At 31.4% G+C, this 19,357-nt stretch overlaps 8 protein-coding genes across 8 annotated transcripts, besides 3 other annotated features; 6 read left to right on the top strand and 2 right to left on the bottom strand.

The window, feature by feature from the left end:
- Positions 1–53: 53 nt before the first annotated feature.
- Positions 54–1,722, bottom strand: TVAGG3_0948730 (spectrin binding; the record flags this gene model as incomplete). The annotated part of the gene is made up of 1 exon (XM_001321339.1): positions 97–1,722. The coding sequence occupies one exon, from the start codon at positions 1,720–1,722 to the stop codon at positions 97–99; it is 1,626 nt and encodes a 541-aa protein (XP_001321374.1).
- Positions 1,723–1,797: 75 nt separating this feature from the next.
- Positions 1,798–2,381, top strand: TVAGG3_0948720 (peptide alpha-N-acetyltransferase protein; the record flags this gene model as incomplete). Its single annotated transcript, XM_001321340.2, has 1 exon — positions 1,819–2,313. The coding sequence occupies one exon, from the start codon at positions 1,819–1,821 to the stop codon at positions 2,311–2,313; it is 495 nt and encodes a 164-aa protein (XP_001321375.1).
- Positions 2,382–2,724: 343 nt separating this feature from the next.
- TVAGG3_0948710 (cleavage and polyadenylation specificity factor subunit 2 family) lies at positions 2,725–4,894 on the top strand (the record flags this gene model as incomplete). The annotated part of the gene is made up of 1 exon (XM_001321341.1): positions 2,725–4,827. One exon carries the CDS (start codon positions 2,725–2,727, stop codon positions 4,825–4,827), a length of 2,103 nt encoding a protein of 700 aa, XP_001321376.1.
- Positions 4,895–6,247: 1,353 nt separating this feature from the next.
- Positions 6,248–6,297: a mobile genetic element.
- An 850-nt stretch (positions 6,298–7,147) lies between these two features.
- Positions 7,148–7,176: a mobile genetic element.
- A 555-nt stretch (positions 7,177–7,731) lies between these two features.
- TVAGG3_0948680 (ankyrin repeat and SOCS box-containing protein 4 family) lies at positions 7,732–9,444 on the top strand (the record flags this gene model as incomplete). Its single annotated transcript, XM_001321342.1, has 1 exon — positions 7,732–9,444. One exon carries the CDS (start codon positions 7,732–7,734, stop codon positions 9,442–9,444), a length of 1,713 nt encoding a protein of 570 aa, XP_001321377.1.
- A 104-nt stretch (positions 9,445–9,548) lies between these two features.
- Positions 9,549–9,668: a mobile genetic element.
- A 413-nt stretch (positions 9,669–10,081) lies between these two features.
- On the top strand, positions 10,082–11,151 carry TVAGG3_0948660 (uncharacterized protein; the record flags this gene model as incomplete). The annotated part of the gene is made up of 1 exon (XM_001321343.1): positions 10,082–11,083. The coding sequence occupies one exon, from the start codon at positions 10,082–10,084 to the stop codon at positions 11,081–11,083; it is 1,002 nt and encodes a 333-aa protein (XP_001321378.1).
- A 1,190-nt stretch (positions 11,152–12,341) lies between these two features.
- On the top strand, positions 12,342–15,261 carry TVAGG3_0948650 (nuclear-transcribed mRNA catabolic process, nonsense-mediated decay; the record flags this gene model as incomplete). Its single annotated transcript, XM_001321344.1, has 1 exon — positions 12,376–15,228. One exon carries the CDS (start codon positions 12,376–12,378, stop codon positions 15,226–15,228), a length of 2,853 nt encoding a protein of 950 aa, XP_001321379.1.
- A 424-nt stretch (positions 15,262–15,685) lies between these two features.
- On the bottom strand, positions 15,686–16,063 carry TVAGG3_0948640 (uncharacterized protein; the record flags this gene model as incomplete). The annotated part of the gene is made up of 1 exon (XM_001321345.2): positions 15,707–16,063. The coding sequence occupies one exon, from the start codon at positions 16,061–16,063 to the stop codon at positions 15,707–15,709; it is 357 nt and encodes a 118-aa protein (XP_001321380.1).
- A 1,952-nt stretch (positions 16,064–18,015) lies between these two features.
- TVAGG3_0948630 (glycosyltransferase family) lies at positions 18,016–19,222 on the top strand (the record flags this gene model as incomplete). Its single annotated transcript, XM_001321346.1, has 1 exon — positions 18,260–19,126. The coding sequence occupies one exon, from the start codon at positions 18,260–18,262 to the stop codon at positions 19,124–19,126; it is 867 nt and encodes a 288-aa protein (XP_001321381.1).
- Positions 19,223–19,357: the final 135 nt, after the last annotated feature.

Genomic DNA, 19,357 nt, shown 5'->3' with positions numbered 1-19,357 from the left:
ACTTTCGAACAAAATAAATCTAGATAAAGTAAATAATTTTAGTCCATTAATATGTTGTCACCAAAATCTCTAAAAGGTAAAGGAAACTGAAATAAATCATACATTAGAGTTTGAGTTAACATCTCCATGAGATATGAGAATATCTGCTATTTCTTTATAATTCTTATTTACTGCATAATCAAGAGCAGATTTTTTTTCATAATTTCTAATATTAACATCCGCTCCATGTGAAATAAGCAATTTTACCATATCTATTTTATTTTCTTTTGCTGCAATATGGAGGGCAGTTTCATTAAGGTAGTTTGTCTTATTAATATCGGCGCCATGCGAAAGAAGAACTTCAGCTGCATTAGAATTACATATGTATATTGCCATATGAAGAGGACTATATCCATCAGCTGTTATTGCATTGACATCTGCTCCATTAGCGATAAGGATTTCTAATGCTTCGGTATTTTTATTATTGAGGGTCTCATGAATAGGAGTAATATTTTGATTGTTTTTTGCATTAACAACTGCCCCATTATCAATAAGAAGTTGAACTATTTCTTTATTTCCATTTTTTGCTGCATAATGAAGAGGTGTATGGTTATATCTCTCTTTGATATTTACATCTACGCCGTTAGAAATAAAGAGTTCAACTAATTCTTTTCGACCATTTATTGCTGCTAAATGAAGTGCAGACTCTTCAACATCATTCATTATATTTACATCTACACCGTGAGAAATAAGAATTTCAGCAATGTCATATCTATTTTCATTTATAACATTTTCAAAAGCTCGTCTTCCATAAAAGTTACCTTTTTTAGTTATATCAGGACAATGGTCGAGTATATATTTATAAAATGCAGGAAGATGGAAATATGGACGATGAAGAAAACATGAGTTGAAATCATTTGTTTGCTCTAAACCAATTAAATATGTTTGGAGATTGTTGAAATCATTGCAACAATTTATATAAATTGGTATGTTATGTTCATTCATCAAATACGTGACAAAATCAATATTGTGAGAAATTATTGCATAGCTGATGCAATCTCTGCATGGTTTTTCGTATTTCAAGCATTCATTTAATATTTCTGGATTTCCACTCAAAAAAGAAAAATGAAGGCATTTATGAGTGATTTTTGAGTTGAATTTTGATCTTAATAACTTAAAGCAATCAACAGCTCCATGATAACAACATAACTCAATCAAAGTATAAGAAGTAGATTGCCTTGGATAGAAATTGCTAGAGTATTTTTGATCCTTATCAAAACCATCCATTTCTGTGAATATTATAAATGATTTTATATCATTTTTCATAATCGCTTTATATATTGAGTTTTCTTCATGAACATCTATTGAATAATTTTTCGCTTCAAATTGGTTGAAATATTTCTTATTTGTCTCATTAAAAACAATTCCATATTCTTTATAAAAGAAATAGTCAAAAAGCGGCGTAATTCTCTCGATTACTTTTGGTTGATAATCTTCAAATATTCTTTTGGCTATTGTCCAAAACGATTTAAAATAGCGATTATTGAATACAGCGACATCTTGTATTTCACGAATGAGTTCTCCTGGTTTATAGAGTTTTGTATCAAGTAAATTTGTCTTGAGAAATTTGTAAAATGCGTCTATCTCTTCTTCATCATTTGCTTTTAGTTGATAAAGAGCGTTAATTGTATCAATATAATCTTTGGCAAAGCTCATGACTTCATCGTATACACCTGATTTCATGGTTGATTTTAAAATTTGACAAATAAATTAGATCAGATTGTAAAGTGTCAAATTTAACAACCAAATGTCACCTTTCTTTTAAGTGGCCACTTAATTATGAGTGATAATCAGCCATTCGAGTTGAGTTATGTTCCAGTTGATAAAAACAATGTTGGACTTCTTCGAAGAATTCATCGTGAAACACTTCCTGTCCATTATGGTCGCCGTATTTATAAAATGTTCGAAGAAGGAAAGATTGCACATGGATTGCTTGTTTATTTGAACAATGATCTCCCAATTGGTGAAATTTGCTGGCGTATCGAAGAAGACGAAAAGGATCCAAAGATACATAAATTATATTTAATGACAATCGGAGTTTTACACACATATCAACGTCGTGGAATCGCACGTAAGCTTTTGCAACATATTATTGACGAAAATAAAGATGTTGATGAAATTTACCTTCATGTTTTATACAGCAATGAAGTTGCTATGAAATTCTACGAAAACTTTGGTTTTACAAAGAAAGAATTCCTTCCAGGATATTACAAAGCCTTGGAAATCGGAGATGCTTACATTTATTCCATGCCAGGCTCAAAAACCACTCAATAACTTGTATACTAGATGTTTTTAATTACTTGTAAATAAAAATAAAATAAAATACTCTCATTATAATAAAATTCTTAATTTTTTCCTATTTCTGTTCTTAAAATAACTTTGATTTTGCCAACCCCCGATATCTCCTTTAGTAAAACCAACTATTTTGACAAAATAATATTATATTTTTAAATCTATTGCTGATGTATCAGTCATCTACTTAGGAATAGAATCAATCAGTTTATGTTTGTCATTGATTTACTATAAATATGCTTTAGATGATTTTGTTCATCGAAAGATATTTAGTTTTAGGTCAATAGTTAAATATTTTGATGTAAAAAGATTTTTTATGAATCTTTAGTTCTAATTTTTCTAGTTTTGTTCCAAAATCTTCAATGAGCAAATATAGTCACTTTTTTCAAAAAAATGGAGAGTGATACCACAAGTATTTCATTTCAGCCGCTTTCTGGAGCCCAATCAACCACTCCATTTGCTTATCTTCTCCATGTTGATGAATTCACATTTTTATTGGACTGTGGTTGGACAGAAGATTTCAGATTAGAAGATATTCAAACACAAATAGAAATTTGTTCTCATGTTAATGCAGTTTTGCTTTCACATGCCTCTATAGAGCATATTGGAGCGCTTCCTTATCTTTGCAGCCATGGTTTATCCGCTCCAATTTTTGCAACTATGCCAATTCCAGCTCTTGGATCACTTCTTATTTACGATTCATATTTAAACATACGCGATGAAGAAGAATTTAAAGAATTTAATGCAAATGACATCGATCAAGCTTTTCAAAAAATTAATCGTATGACATATCAGCAATCAGAACAACTTGATGGCAAAAACATTACAATTACACCATATAACGCAGGAAATACGCTTGGTGGAACCGTCTGGAGGATCGTAAAAGGCCAAAATGAAGTTATTTACTCAGTTTCAGTTGGCGACCACAGTAAATACCTCAGCAGCTTCAGCCTTGAATCCGGATTGCATCCAACCCTCTGGATTCTCGATGCGCGAGGCCCAGAGAGCCATCGCGACGGAAAAGAAGATGAGTTCTGGAGACAAATATTTGGTAAGCTAAACGGCGGCAAAACGATTATTTTCCCTACAGACGGCGTTTCCGGTTCTTTGGAAGTAATTTCGAGATTAAAAGAACAATGGAAGAAAGTCAATTGGAAATGGAAGATATACTTTTTATCACACAGTTCTCCAGCTGTTTTGAAGAACGCGCAGTCATTATCTAACTATTTATCATTAGATATTCAAGAAAAGATTAATTCAGGCGAATATCCATTCGAATTCAACGACCCTGATCTCAGTTACTTCTCGTGTGTTACCAGTATCAAGGATATCGACTTTAGCCAAGGCTGTGTCGTTATTTCCTCAACAGATACTTTAGAACGCGGTTTCTCAAGAAAATTATTCCTTGACAAGGCCAACTCGGACAATCTGATCATATTTACCCAGAGAGAACCCCCTTATTCGTTGGCCGAAGCCTTAAGAACGAATAATGCCCACAGAACCTTCCGTTTTATCATCAAGCACAGGGAGCCATTGACAGGAGAAGAGTTGGTTAAGTTCATGGAGAAGCAAAGTGCTCTCCAAGAGAAGGCAAACGAAATTGAAGGAGATATCAGCGACGAAAGTGATGAAGTGAGCCAAGAAAACATCGAGAACTCCAGCCAAATCGCACAGTCTCTGAAAAAGCACTTCTTCCAGTTCAAAAGAAAGGAAACTTCAGATTTATCAGATTATGGAGCGAACATTGTAGTCGAAAACTATCTAAAAGGTGCTAACCCGATGGCTCCTTCCAAGATGGATACGTCAAAGATGATAGATTCCTCTCTTACCCAACAAAATTTCATCCAAGAGCTAGTATACAAGCCATCCAAGTTTATGATCACTCAATATGACTACAATTTCGTTGGTACAGCCGTTTTCTGGAATCTCGAAAGAACTTCCGATTATTCTACAATTGCTTACAATGTAACAAGCTTCAATCCGACCGATATCATTATAATTGGCGCTAAGAAGGAGAACTGTGAAGAATTGATGAAGATTTTGAAGGGAAAATCCCCTCAAAATACAAGAATTTATATTCCGGCCATTGGAGAAAAAGTGTCTCTTCAAAGGGATCTGACCACACGTAAAATTAGCCTTTCCCGTGCTTTATTGAGTGGAATTGACTTTGTAAACTGCGGAGTCAACGATATCGCGTACATTGAAGCAACTCTTAAAGCGGATGAGCACCAGCAGTTCGTACAAGCAAGACCTGTCGAAAGCAGTGCAGGACATCAAGCAACTTTCGTTGGAACAATTGATATGAGCCAACTTTCAAGTAAACTGGATTCCCTTGGAATCAATAATGACTTCAAGGCTGGAGGTGTCTTGGAATGCGGTAGAAGAAGAGTTAAAGTAAGATTAGTTAATGAAAAATCAATTACAGTCGAAGGAATGATTTGCCCTGATTATATTAAGGTTAGAAATGCTATACAAGACTTACTTAAGATGATTTAGAGTTTTATATTTTATATTTATTTTTATTTTTGTTTTATCAAGATAATAAAAGAAATGTGTATAATAATATTTCTTATGTCGATCCCACAACCGCTGGAATTTCGGATGGAAGTTACAAAAGTAGCTTTTTTTTCTAAATTGTACTTTTCAATCAGACTATCGGTGATTTTGAATGGGTTTTCTAACTTTGAGTGGCCATATTGAATTTTTGAAGTCGATGTTTTTGGCTTATTTTAATATAATATTTATGATCATTCAATCATGGCGCTTTTAGATAAGTATGATGATGGTTAAATTATATGAAAATAATAAATACTTCTATTAATCAAATTTGGTCTTTAATCTATATTTAATTATTTCAATTAAATAATATATGTATCTGGAAGGAAAAAAATATTGCCTTCGACTTTTTGTTGTTACTGCTTCATTTGAAATATATGAACTTGAGCAAAATCCATAAATTATATCCGAAATCTTTGTGACCATAGTTTTCCAGATCTATAACATTACATTTTTCTTCTAATGATGTTAAAGGATTTTCTGTATGGTAATATGCAATCTTATAACTTTTAAATTTTTTATGTCTGATAAAGACATTCATCCAAATAAATTCAGTGAATTTCGAAGTATCTTCAAATCCTACATTGATTCATACAATGCAATTTATCAGCTAAAAACCCAAAATGAAGAAGAATTAAATCAAATTTACAAAATGATCAAAACAGAATTGCTTGATTCAAAGAAATATCTACCCACATATGTTATAAGAGACATTTTAAATATTGTCATAAGACGAAATGGTGGAAGTGAGGTGAAGTCAAAAAGTGACATATATTTGGCCGGCTAAATTCCCCTATAGTTTACATGTCAAAATTACAATAAATTAATTATTTTGCTTAGCAATTAGCTATGTATTAAAACTAAAATTATTACTATTCAATTCTTTACATTCAAATATTAAACAATTCAAATTTAATAACAAAGATATTACAATAAATAAAAAAATGATTAAAAATGTCCCTGAAAATTTTCTGAAAGCTATCTCGTGTTTAGGTCTCAATTTTTTTTAGAAATAGAAAAAGATTGGATTTAACTTTCAAACATTATATATAGTTTTGTATATGGAAGCCTTTAAATACAAGTTAATGATATGGAGTTGTATTGCGAGGAAGAGGGAATCAAAGAAATTGACGAAGTTCCAGAATTTTATTCAACAATTCTTAATCAATTAACAAAAACTATACCGAAACTTATCTTACCATCCAAATCAAATCACATTACATACGGAATAAACATTTAATCTTTTACCATTAAAATTATATTTATACGTTATTTAATTTTTTACGTCTAAGTTGAATAGGATAATAGCCGAAGATATAAAGTAACTATAGTTTACAAGCTAAGGAACAAATCAGCATTGAAACTAAAAAATGCTGAAATATTATAATAAATTGAAGAAATACTGTGATAGAATACCTAGTTATACTAGATACTATTATAATATGAATTCATTTGTATTGAATATCGATAATAAAAAATCGATGAAATATTAAAATGAGAATAAATTAATAATGAGATTATAAATTAGAATTATTTCTCTTTTATTTAAAATAAAAACTTAGTTCTATTTAAATTCGATAAAGAAGTAAAAAGTTGTATTATACGTATGATGTTGCCCGATGTTTGGTAACACTATTGTAGAATATAAGCATATATGATAGAAAAGCAATATGCTTAATATCGAGTAATTCTAATTTTTTACGAAATTATTCAAATACGTTATTTTTTAAAATGAAAAGATAAGCATACCATTATGCAGTAGTTTGCGCACATATACTATGCTGATGAAAGTTGGTCTCTAATTCGAAACTTGAGTCTGTCAAATTGACGTTCAAGTATTAAAAAGTTGTATTATACGTATGATGTTGCCCGATGTTTGGTAACACTATTGTAGAATATAAGCATATATGATAGAAAAGCAATATGCTTAATATCGAGTAATTCTAATTTTTTACGAAATTATTCAAATACGTTATTTTTTAAAATGAAAAGATAAGCATACCATTATGCAGTAGTTTGCGCACATATACTATGCTGATGAAAGTTGGTCTCTAATTCGAAACTTGAGTCTGTCAAATTGACGTTCAAGTATTAAAAAGTTGTATTATACGTATGATGTTGCCCGATGTTTGGTAACACTATTGTAGAATATAAGCATATATGATAGAAAAGCAATATGCTTAATATCGAGTAATTCTAATTTTTTACGAAATTATTCAAATACGTTATTTTTTAGTTTCAATGCTGATTTGTTCCTTAGCTTGTAAACTATAGTTACTTTATATCTTCGGCTATTATCCTATTCAACTTAGACGTAAAAAAATTAAATAACGTATAAATATAATTTTAATGGTAAAAGATTAAATGTTTATTCCGTATGTAATGTGATTTGATTTGGATGGTAAGATAAGTTTCGGTATAGTTTTTGTTAATTGATTAAGAATTGTTGAATAAAATTCTGGAACTTCGTCAATTTCTTTGATTCCTTCTTGAAGCGTTGAAATTTCCTATTGACTCTCTTTTTATAACTTTTGAAAGAAACCGTAAAAATTGTGAAACATGCTTTTTAATAAAAAACAATTTTGATGAAAACCATAAATTAATTTAAAATTGAAATAAATTTTTGAAATCTATGACATTGAATAAAAAAATTTATAGTGTAGATATTGATATAGATATAGATGTTAATTTTAATATGATATTTGATAAAATTTTTTTATCAAAACATACTGATAATAGGTTGACATGTAATATGATATTTTGCCTTGTAAATATATTTGGTCGGCAAAATAACCTAATTACTCTTATTTTGAGTTCACTTCCACCATTTCGTCTTATGATAATATGATTCCATATAATAATCGTTATACAAAGTCATATTTATCTCTTGCCAAACTCATATCTGATGATTATCATGTCAAAGAGGTCAATGATGTCAAAATTATTTCAAACTTCCTATTTTTCAAAGATTATGGAATTAAATTAGACAAATCTACTGATTTCGGAAAATTTTATATTAAAAACTTCAATATTCTTACAGAAGATACAATTTACAGAGCAATTATGTATAATAACCTAGAAGCATTTATCTCATTCACTGAAAGAGAAGGGTTTAATAAAGATCAAACACTTAAAAACGAATTATATCCATATCATTTTATTGTTGAAGAATATTCACTACTTGAATTATGTTGTTACTATGGAGCAGTTGATTGTTTCAAATTTTTAAGAACAAAATTTGACTCAAAAATAACTCAAACATGTCTAGAATTTTCATTTTTAGGAGGAAATCCAGAGATCATGAGTGAATGTTTGAAATATCAAAAACCAAATAAAGATTGCATGGAATATGCAATTATTTCACATAACATTGATTTTGTTACATTCTTGATGAATGAATACAATATAGAGATCGATTTGGACTATTGTGTACTGTATAATAATCTTGAATCCTTTTTGGTTCATTTCGATCAAACTAATGATATTGACGAATGCTTTCTTTATTCAGCGACATTTAATTTTCCATCCCTTTTGGAATATTTCATTTCACATGGTGCTAATATCAATACAAAAAATAAGAACGGAAGCACAGCACTTCATATTGCAGCATGGAATAATAGAAAAGAAATGGCTGAAATTCTTATTTCACATGGTGCAAATATCAATGAAAAAGATGGAGATGGAGAAACTGCCCTTCATAATGTAATAGCACGGAATTATAAAGAAATGGCTGAATTTCTTATTTCACATGGTGCGAATATCAATGAAAAAAATAAAAATGGAGACACGACACTTCATATTGTAGCACGTGAAAATCGTAAAAAAATGACTGAATTTCTTATTTCACATGGTGCGAATATCAATGAAAAAGATGGAGATGGAGAAACTGCACTTCATATTGCAGCATGGAATAATAGAAAAGAAATGACTGAATTTCTTATTTCGCATGGTGCGAATATCAATGAAAAAAATAAAAATGGAGAAACCGTACTTGATCTTGCAGCATGGAATAATAGTAAAGAAATTGTTGAAGTTCTTATTTCACATGGTGTGAATATCAATGAAAAAAATAAAAATGGAAAAACCGCACTTGATCTTGCAGCAGCACGGAATTATAAAGAAATGACTGAATTTCTTATTTTACATGGTGCAAACATCAATATAAAAAATAAAAATGGAAGCACAGCACTTCATGTTGCAGCACGTAATAATAGTAAAGAAACGGCTGAAATTCTTATTTCACATGGTGCGAATGTCAATGAAAAAGATGGAGATGGAGAAACTGCACTTCATATCGTAGCACGGAAAAATAGTGAAGAAATTGTTGAAATTCTTATTTCACATGGTGCGAATATCAATGAAAAAGACGGAGATGGAGAAACTGCACTTCATATTACAGCAGCACGGAATTATAAAGAAATGACTGAATTTCTTATTTCGCATGGTGCGAATATCAATGAAAAAAATAAAAATGGAAAAACCGCACTTGATCTTGCAGCAGCATGGAATTATAAAGAAACAGCTAATGTTCTTATTTCGCATGGTGCAAAAGAATAATGAGCTTACATAAGTTACTATTCTTTCTTTTTCTGATATTGAATCTAAATTTCAATTTAAATTTCTAAAGTTATTTCGATAATTTTTTAAAAAATATTTTTTCAGGGTGCACTTACGCCCCTATGACAAGGCCTTCAACTCGGTTGTTTAAGGTTAAATTTCAATCATACTTCACGCCAATTGTCAAAAATTTGAATTAAAGTCAGATGGGCGTAAGTGCAGCCTTTAAAAAATACTTTTCTTCTACTGGCTATCTTGTTTCAATTTAATAAATAAATTTTTGAAATTAAAAGTAGCGACCAATATTTACAAACATATATTTAGTAAGTTCTAACTAGCTTATGCAAAGGAGTATGCTCTCGGGGACAACAATTATACGTATCTTTTGATGAACGCTATATAGGAACATGATCGGAGGATTTGATCGTTCAAGATTAGCTAAGCCCTTGTTAATATTATATACAATATGCTATTACATAATTTCCTAATTTGAGTCTCAGAATTTGAAAAAAAAATCAAGTTGGTACTTTTTTGAAATTTTGGATTCAATTCGTTGAAAATTTTAAATTAATAATTAAAAATGTATTTTACTTGTTATGAGCGTGCTAAATTAATGTCTGGCAAATTTAGTTTTCTTATGGGATTTATTTGGTTTTTTAAAATACAACCCCATGAAAGAAGACCAAATAGATATCTTGTTAAATTTTCCCTAGTTATTCTATGTTTCGTTGTTTACTTCTTTAATTCTGATCTACAGCAGAAAGGATCAATCCAACGAATCGGAAAAATATTCTTTGGCGTTATCACAGTACCAAATTCGAATCGCAGAGATGTCCCTTGGAAATATTGGCTTCGAAATTTACTCGATGAAGGATATCATGGAGCAAAATTTATTTCTCCTCCTCAATCTGACTATCCTGATCATTATTACGAACCCGATCCTATGTTTTCAAGATTCCTTTATGGAAAAGTAAATTTTAAGTCAGATCGAGATCGGGCCATCAAAAGAGTCGCAGGCGCAATGTATCTAAGTCAAAATCCGCAATACGACTGGTATTGGTCACTCACTGATGACGTATATCTTGATTTTGAACAAGTTACGAATTATATTCAGGAGTTAGAGAGAACATACGAACCAAGAACCCAACCAGTTCTTAAAGGGCAGTGCTTATGTGCTCATAATTCTAGATATTTGCAAGGTGGTGCTGGTTACATTTTTAGTAAATATGCAGCTAAAGTCTTTGACAACTTTTCATTCAATTGGATAGGAAGTATGAGGCAATATGATGATGCCCATCTTATTGAAGTTATCAAATTATACAATTTTACTTTTGATGACATAAGAGCTTACAATATCTATGGATATGAAGCAAGGAAGCTTGATTCCTATCCGAAACTTCCAATTTGCCCTGCAAAGGTAAGTAAAACATGCTGCGGGTATGATCGGTTAAATCCAATGACAGACCTAATGGCGCTCCACGAAAATTCAAAGGCAAGACTTATTAAAGTAATAAATTTGATTCAAGAGATAAAGAGGACAAATGAATCAATTTATTATTACTATAAAGATCCTTGGTGGATAGAGCCTTGCAGGCTGAATACAACTAGCCTGAATAGTACTACCACGACAACCAAGTAGTTGTTATAAATTGTTTTTGTTGCTATAAATAAATCATGCGTAAAATTATAAAAAAATTATAAGTTCAGTAATCAAAAATTTTCAAATTTTATTTCTTTTACGATCTAATGCATACTACTTTTACCTGATTATGCTCTTAACAAAATTACAATTCGAAATTTTAATTTGCATGTTTATTAGATATTTTGATGATGTTAATAATAATTTTATAGAAAATATAATTATATCACTGATTTGTTTTCTTTACATTTCAAAAGAATTATATCAAAATATCGATTTGAATATGAAAAATTCCAAAAAAATATGAAAAATCTATTTTTCAATTTCAAAAATGTTAGGTTTCAGATCATTTTCAAGATTTCGAATTTTTTTTGGAAATCTGGCAAAGTCTAAAACTAATCCAGGATCATTGCACAAGACTATGTTTGTCATTTCCTGGTTTATTTCCTCTTTCAACACCTAATATCGAATTTCTAATGAAAAAGCGTCCTTACAGCCTATGCAATTGACATATTATACCAAAAATTGCAAAAACTGTCTTCAAAATAAATCATCTATTTATACACACGATTATAGCAATCCAATTACTTATTTTCTATTAAAATAGCTCAGTAACATTTCAACATTAATAGAGAATATTCAAAAGAAATATGGTTTATTGACTTATTTCTAATTTTTTCCTCTAAAATTCTTGAGATATAAAACAAATTTACCAAAGCCAAAAAAAATTTCAAATTAACCCCACATGATTATCAAAATTATCGAATTTACGTTCTATATCCTCACTTAAACTTTATCATTTAAATTCAGAATTAATTATCTATCAACCAGCTCAAAATTAAAGAGTGCCATTCCATTACATTGATACAAAAATTGAGGCTGTTTCATCTAACATATTCAATTCAAATAATTTGAAGAATATTGAAATTGAATAAAGATGTTTTGTATTATTACTTATACTATTTATTACTTCACATATTGGCGATTGACCTCTTCTACTATGATTCGGATAACACTAATAGATTTGAATCAATTTATGAATATTGATGAACAAAGCCTAATTTTTTTGATTCAAGATAGTTTATTGCCAATAAAAATAAAGCCTTTCAATACAAATATAGATTTCTAGCTAAATGTGATTGCAAATTTTGATGAAATCCCTTTAAATTTCCATTTTGATATAACATCTAACTTATCGAAGTCTTACTGATACTATTTATTTGAAAATCCATTATAGAGAAATCACATGACTAGATTTTTTTTCCTCACTTGAACAAAAAAAATTTTTCAAGATGTATGGATCTTTTACTCGCACTCGAGAAGAGATAGAATTCCGTAAACAAAGAGCGGAAACATACAAAAAACTTGTTAAATTAAATGATAGCACTTGGAAACGCTACTCAAAAAAGCAGGAAGATGATTTCGATGATTTACTAGGTGTAGCCGTTGACGATGGACCACAAATCAACATGAAAGGAATGAGTCCAACTGATGTTATGAAAGCTACTAAGTCATGCTATCAAAGATTGTCAACATTAACAAGAGAAAATAAAGATCAGATCATTAAACAAATTAATTCTGTTAAGCTCAACAAATTCTTAGAGGAAACATGCTCCAATTTACTTTCCGCTAAGTTATCTACTTATGACATTCCTGCATTCGTCGAGGTCATATCAATTCTCCATAGCTACTATAAAGAATTCATTCCTCTTATCGCCCCTCGCATTGTCAAAAACTGCAACAATCAAGACGATGTAGCACGTCGCAGAAACTTCATTTATTTATACATTGATTTACTCATTGTTCATGCAGTTCGCGAGACAGAGCCATTTTCGAGCATATTCCTCGAATCATTACAAAGTGATATCACTTCTCAGAGCTACTCTAACTTCACTTTCATCTGGAGTATCATTAAATACGCCGGTGGTGATATTTTCGGCGTTTCAAGAGGTCAGGATACAATTATCGATGCTATATTCCCAGAAAATCCAATCTGTCCAATGAGAAAAGAAATTTTCGGATATTTCAAATCTTTATTAGATGCAATGAAGCAAAAAATGGATCAAGGCCGCGAAAACTTCGAGCAAGCATACTACTTGATTGCCAGATTAGGCTCAATTAACTCGGGATACATGCAAGATGCGAAAGAAGAACGTAAAGAGTACGAAGAGTACATGGAGAAGGCCAAATGCATCGGATTCCTCGTAAACAAGCCAGTTCCAGATGAATGGGTTGACCAGGAAGAAATGTCCGAGTTGACAACCATCGATGGCGTCATTAAAATTCCTTCTAGGATCATTGCTGAGGTCGCCAAGGAGAAGGAAGATAAACCAGAGACACAAGTGTTCACACCATCGATGAATGACAACTTTTACGATGTTATAGCTGATATGGAAGTTCGTTTGTTGGAACCACTCGGCTACGATGTCATCCAAGTCAGGAAAGAAGCCGATCGCGCTACAGATTCCCAGAGAATTGATACTTTGGCCAGACATTATCATCTTATTGACACTCCAGAAGACAGGAAGAAGCTTATCGAGCTGTTTTCCAACATTAATAAAAATAAAGGTAACCAGGCCAGGTATCTTGCAAGATTTGTTGCAGATATCAGTCAAGTTTTCACAGAAGTTGGCCAAGAGATCTCTGAAAACCTTTTCGATGAGTATAAGAGGTTTATTCTTGCAGCATCCTCCCCAAGAATTGCTTCACAGGTCGCTTCCAAGCTTCATCTCGCAAGATATATCGCAGAACTCGCTCATTTCAAGATTGGCATCGAAGAATACTTCAAATGCATCGACTTTACACTAGATAAATTCCGTCCACGTACAGCAGAAATGCTTTGTACCTTGATAAATATCGCCGGAAAATTCTTCGACTCCTACTGCGACCAAACACATACAAATATTCGTCGCGTTATTGAGGAACTCTCAGCGCGTAAGTCTGAGATCGCAACTCATCAATACGCCCTTATGATGGTCGAACAAACGATAAATTCGATCATTCCTCCAGAAGTAGAAGCAGAACCAGTCTTCTATTCGAATGCCGTTAACGAGTACCAAGCATTCCTCATCTACGTCTTCAAGAACGAGATCGAAACTGAAGCCAAACCGAAAAAGTTGATCAGATACATAGAAAAGCTCCTTATCAAACCAGAGAAGACTAAGATAGACTTGACATTCATCTTCAAGCTTGTTTTAGACTTCAATTCCTTCTCTGCAGCACAACTTACTCAATTAGCAAATTTCGTTGCAGAATTCTCCAAGCTCTACCCTAATTTCGGTATCCAAGTTGCAGATATCGTCAGCGAAAGGATCCACAGATTCCTTGAATGCCCCTCAACAAACTACAAACAGAGATTAGTAATGGAATCACGTTTCCTTGCAGAACTCGCTGTCAAAAACGTAGTTTCGTACGAAGATGTCTTGAAATTCATGAATTTCATTCTTTCCTTCAATGTTCCAAATCCAAGGCATCTCCTGATCAAAGTTGAGAAGCCAAAGAAGTCACAATCGAAGGACAGCACGACAAGAGATTTCCATAGAATATTCGTTGTTATAAGAATGTTGGAAACTTTGATGGGAAGAACTACAAATCCGAAATACAACGACCAGATAGCGAAACTGATCAATCACGTGCAGTTGTATACTATCACAAGATCTCCAATCCCTGCAACAGTAGCTTTCAGAATTTCGGACCTCTTGGATTACATAGCTTTAGAAAAAAAGGATATTAATGCAAAAGTGACAAAAATTGAGACCACTCAACAAGCTCGACTTATAAATGAGGATCCTCGCAGTACATACGAGATACGGTTCTTGAAGAGACCTCTACAGATAGTAACAAACATTCTCAAACTTACTCCGGAGCTATCTGATGAAGACGAAGACGAAGAAGATTTTAATGAGTATGAATTGTACGAAACAAAGTTCAACAGAGAAAGAGCAGAGTTCGTGGACTTACTCGAACAGAATACAAAGGCAAAGAATGCTCAACATGAAAAGATTACAATTCCTCTTGATTTAATGAGCAAACAAGAAGAATTCTTCCCAAGAATTTCATCCCAATCAGGACCAGCAGGACCAATCGACTTTTACACGTCTAATAATAAGTTTATTACTATTGATCCTGCAGATATAATGAAATAAAATAAAAAAATAAGTTTTAGATTATATTTTTCATATAGATATGTTTTTAAAATGCAATATTTATAACATCTATTAACTCAATCAAACTTGGCATATTTTGAATAATTTATGGCATTTGGAGTTAAAACCAATGAAGAAGCTATATATTTCATGTGTAGATTTCAAACATAGAAACATTTAAGGAAATTTTTTCAAACCCAGCGATCATTTTTTAATTTTTATTTTTATCGAAAGTCATATCAATTAATATAATATTATTTCCATATTTCTAGTGCCAATTACGTATTTAGTGTGAAACGCACATTACATCAATCTTACCCATAAAAATATGGTGAATAAACACGAACATGAGGAATTTCTTTCGAAAATGATAATTTGTGGTACATTCTAGACATACATTTCACAGATAGCCCCGAGAAATGATTACGAAATAGAAATGTCGATCAGATGGAAATTTAAATAAAGAACAGAAATATTTTTATTTAAATAAGGTAAGAACACTTGAATTAACTTGGTTGCGGAACGCACTTCTCAAGTTAGAAAGTTGTTTTTTAAGCGTCATATTAATTTTCTCTGCGTTCTGAGATTTCTGCTTCAAATCAGATACCATAGATCTCAGCTTAAGATTTTCTCGTGCTAACTGTGTTGACGGTGGTGGCGGTGGCGCATCATCGTCTGAAGAAGAATTTATCTCTATTTCGGGAAATGGTCCTTGCTTAACATTTCCTTTATTGTCTGCAGGATTTTGCTGCAGAGTTGGGGCTTCGCCGGTATAAGGAGTGAAAGAGCCGATCTCCCACTCATCATAATCTTGGGTCCACTCGTCCTCGTCCATTAATAAAAGTGACTGATTTTCTTATCGTATTTTGAAAACAAAATCTCCGATTATTGTTGGGTGATATATTTTCAGTATGATATGAATAAAAAATTTCGCTGAAGTCCGTACAAAATTGAGAGATACAATCCAATTTTTGATAATAATTATCTAACCTCACATAATATTTATAATTTGTCATAACCGAAATGAGAATAATCCTGAAACAAGACTAAAAAGCGAACGTAAAAAATTGAATGCCGAATTTGGCCTGACTCTGAAATTTTATATTAAATTTAATGAAATATTAATTATCTACCTTATCTCAGTATAAAATAATTTTCTGATAACCTTGAAAAAAGCTAAGAAAATTGAATTGCAAATTTCTTAATCCAAAAATATTGATGTTTCACCGGAATTTATACTCAACATTACTGTGCAAATGTAACAATAGATTGACCACTTCTTTTGACTTATCTTCAAAGAATGTTACATTTTATTTTTTAAAAACATACGGAATTATGGAAATCAGAAATATCAGATTATCATGATACATGGTTTGGACTTTCCTTTCAAAGCAAAAACTTCGTTATAAATTGTAAACTAGTGTCACATTTTATACTTATACCACCCCCAATCTCGAAATACAATCGACTAATCTAAGTCGACAGATTTTAAATCTACCGAACTTCACCATCGTGGTTCTAAGCTCAATTGCAAAACTTTAATTATCTTTTTCAAATGATCGCACACTATTTTTCACTATAAATCTCTCCTTTTAATAAAAAGATGATCGAATTGAATCACACATACCGACAATGCTACAAACTTGATCACTTCTGATCATTCCAGACCAGGTTTACATTTAATATAATTTTCTATCAGCATTTCAAGTTATTTACATATCCTTTGGTAATTTATTTTCGAATTTTCTATTTGTTTGCATTGATATATTTATTTTTCTCATCAATTTCATTCATTTTGAATTGGATTTTAAATTTAATAGCATCCTCCTAAGCTAAATACCTTATATCAGCGTCTATTAAAAGGTGTAAGATGATCCCTATCAAAAATATTGCAATATTTTTTTTTAAATAATTTTATTCGAATGTACATACAAAAATGAGTATACAAAGGGATATAAATTAGAAGGGATATGAGCTTATTTAGGAATTTAACATATGAAAAATAATAAATATAGTGCTCCCAAAATCTCAGTAGTGAGGATCCCTCAAATATAAAATGTAAACCTCTGTGTATTGAATTGGGATTTGTAAACCTCACTACTCGAATTTGATGGCGAATTAAGAAATTCTACTTGACCTTTTAACGCAAATGGAAAAGTATCCATTTTCTACTAGTTCGGGGGTGCTTTTCGGCTTGTTAATTCATTTATACAGCATATCACGAAAATAATAAACGAGCATTTTTTGTTCAGAAAATTGAAATTGCGTTGTTTCATCAGAATTGATGCACAAACTAATATATTAAAAATCATTAAAATATCTTGATTTTGAGTTTCAAAATATTTTTGATCAAAAATGCGACCCAAATCGCAATTTTTTAATAAAACCAAGCAATTTATGAACCATACTGTTATAAATTTATGAGAAAGACAGGACTAACAAAATTAGATGTTTACATTTATTCAATATTAAATTTGTTTGTTTTGGATTATCAATGTAAGTAAATCATATTACATTTCATGCACGTTTTTACTCTCACAAAATTGAATTACTATTCAACTGCGATTTTGAGATGACTATATTTTATTCCTAGAGCATAGTGAGGTAAAAATATTATGAGCATTGATAGTATATTAATGGTCAATTTGATTTTGAATTTTGAGATAAAAATTGATATTTGTCATTACAAAAATAATAGAACCAGATAGTACAAATTGAAAACCCTTCGCCAGCCGGAGCTAATGATATGATATTTGATATTGGGCGTTCATTTTTTTTTGTTTCAAATTTCTTTGTTTTTATTTTGTTCCAATCACATAACGCACTCATCTTTTTAGCATCATTTTTTATCTTCAACTTTCTGATCATTACGTACCCCGTTACAAGATCCAGGCATCAATACATATTATACTCAGTAAATGCTACGAAAGTAAAAGATTTTTGCCCATTTACTATTTTCAAATCATTATTCAAGTTAAGCGAGACTTTTCCAGTTGAAAGAAAGGATACTGCGCTATTCTACGGAGAAAAAATGAACCTTTTTATTCATAATATCATTGAAGGCAGAGAATCTTTCATTGATCAAGCCCATCATTTTCATGGTAACTGGGTTCATGCAAAGAAAATGTACGCTTCATACGAGTATGCCATTTCGGATGGAGTTACAGTATTTGAAGCAGGAGATATGAACAACTTTAGAAACATCTTTAAATATCATCCTGGTCGAGTTGTTGGTGCATATGATAACGTTATAGTCCTTGGCCATGTAGGAGTAGGCCTTTTTGGACATTTTATGAATGAAGTTTTGACACAGACAGTACTTTTCCCAGAAGAAATACAAAGGAAGTCATACATAATAGTAAAAGGAAATCGTTCCATGTGGGAGGGAATCATGGCTGCTCTTGGATTCGAAGGAAGAACAATTGTTCTTCAACCAGAGCAATGGATTTATTGCGAGAACCTCTATACAGTTGTTGAACCAAGACCTCATGGAGGGTATTACGGGCCAGCAATAGATAATCTTCATACTGTACTTAGAAAAGCTTTTAACATTTCTCATATTATTCCGACCAAAATCGGGTTTTTGAATAGGAAAGGACCTCTAAGAGTTGTAGCAAACTACGGAGCATTGATTGAAGCCGCAAAAAAGAAATACCCTGATTCTGATTTCTTTCTTATTCCAGACACATTAGTTGCATATGAAGCCGCTAAGACATTTTCGACTTGTAGAATTATGATGACAACTACGGGCTCTTCCTGTAATAATATTATGTATATGGCTGATAAAACATGTATTATTAAGTTGGTAGGGCCAATAGTTGACGTAAGTAATATTGTTGTGCCAATATCAATTGAAATATATCAAATCAACATATACTATCCAGGTTTGCTTCATTAAAAGCCTACTATAACTCATGTTAACATTAATGAGGCATTGAAAGCCATTGATTTGGCATTTTACGTCACAGAACATCATAAGTGGCCTCAAATTGCCGAATTCAATTACTTTATCTAATATATTTAAAAAATTTGTTTATTTTTTTTGTATATAAATAAAAATCTATCTTTTTCAAACAATCATTTTTAATGTACATTACCTTTATGCAAACTATCCTTATATAATATGAGA

This window comes from Trichomonas vaginalis, chromosome I (assembly GCF_026262505.1).
Source record: "Trichomonas vaginalis G3 chromosome I, whole genome shotgun sequence".
Classification (NCBI taxonomy): Eukaryota; Parabasalia; order Trichomonadida; family Trichomonadidae; genus Trichomonas; species Trichomonas vaginalis.
Note: the sequence above shows the minus strand (reverse complement) of the source record. Positions and strands in the feature narration are given on the sequence as shown.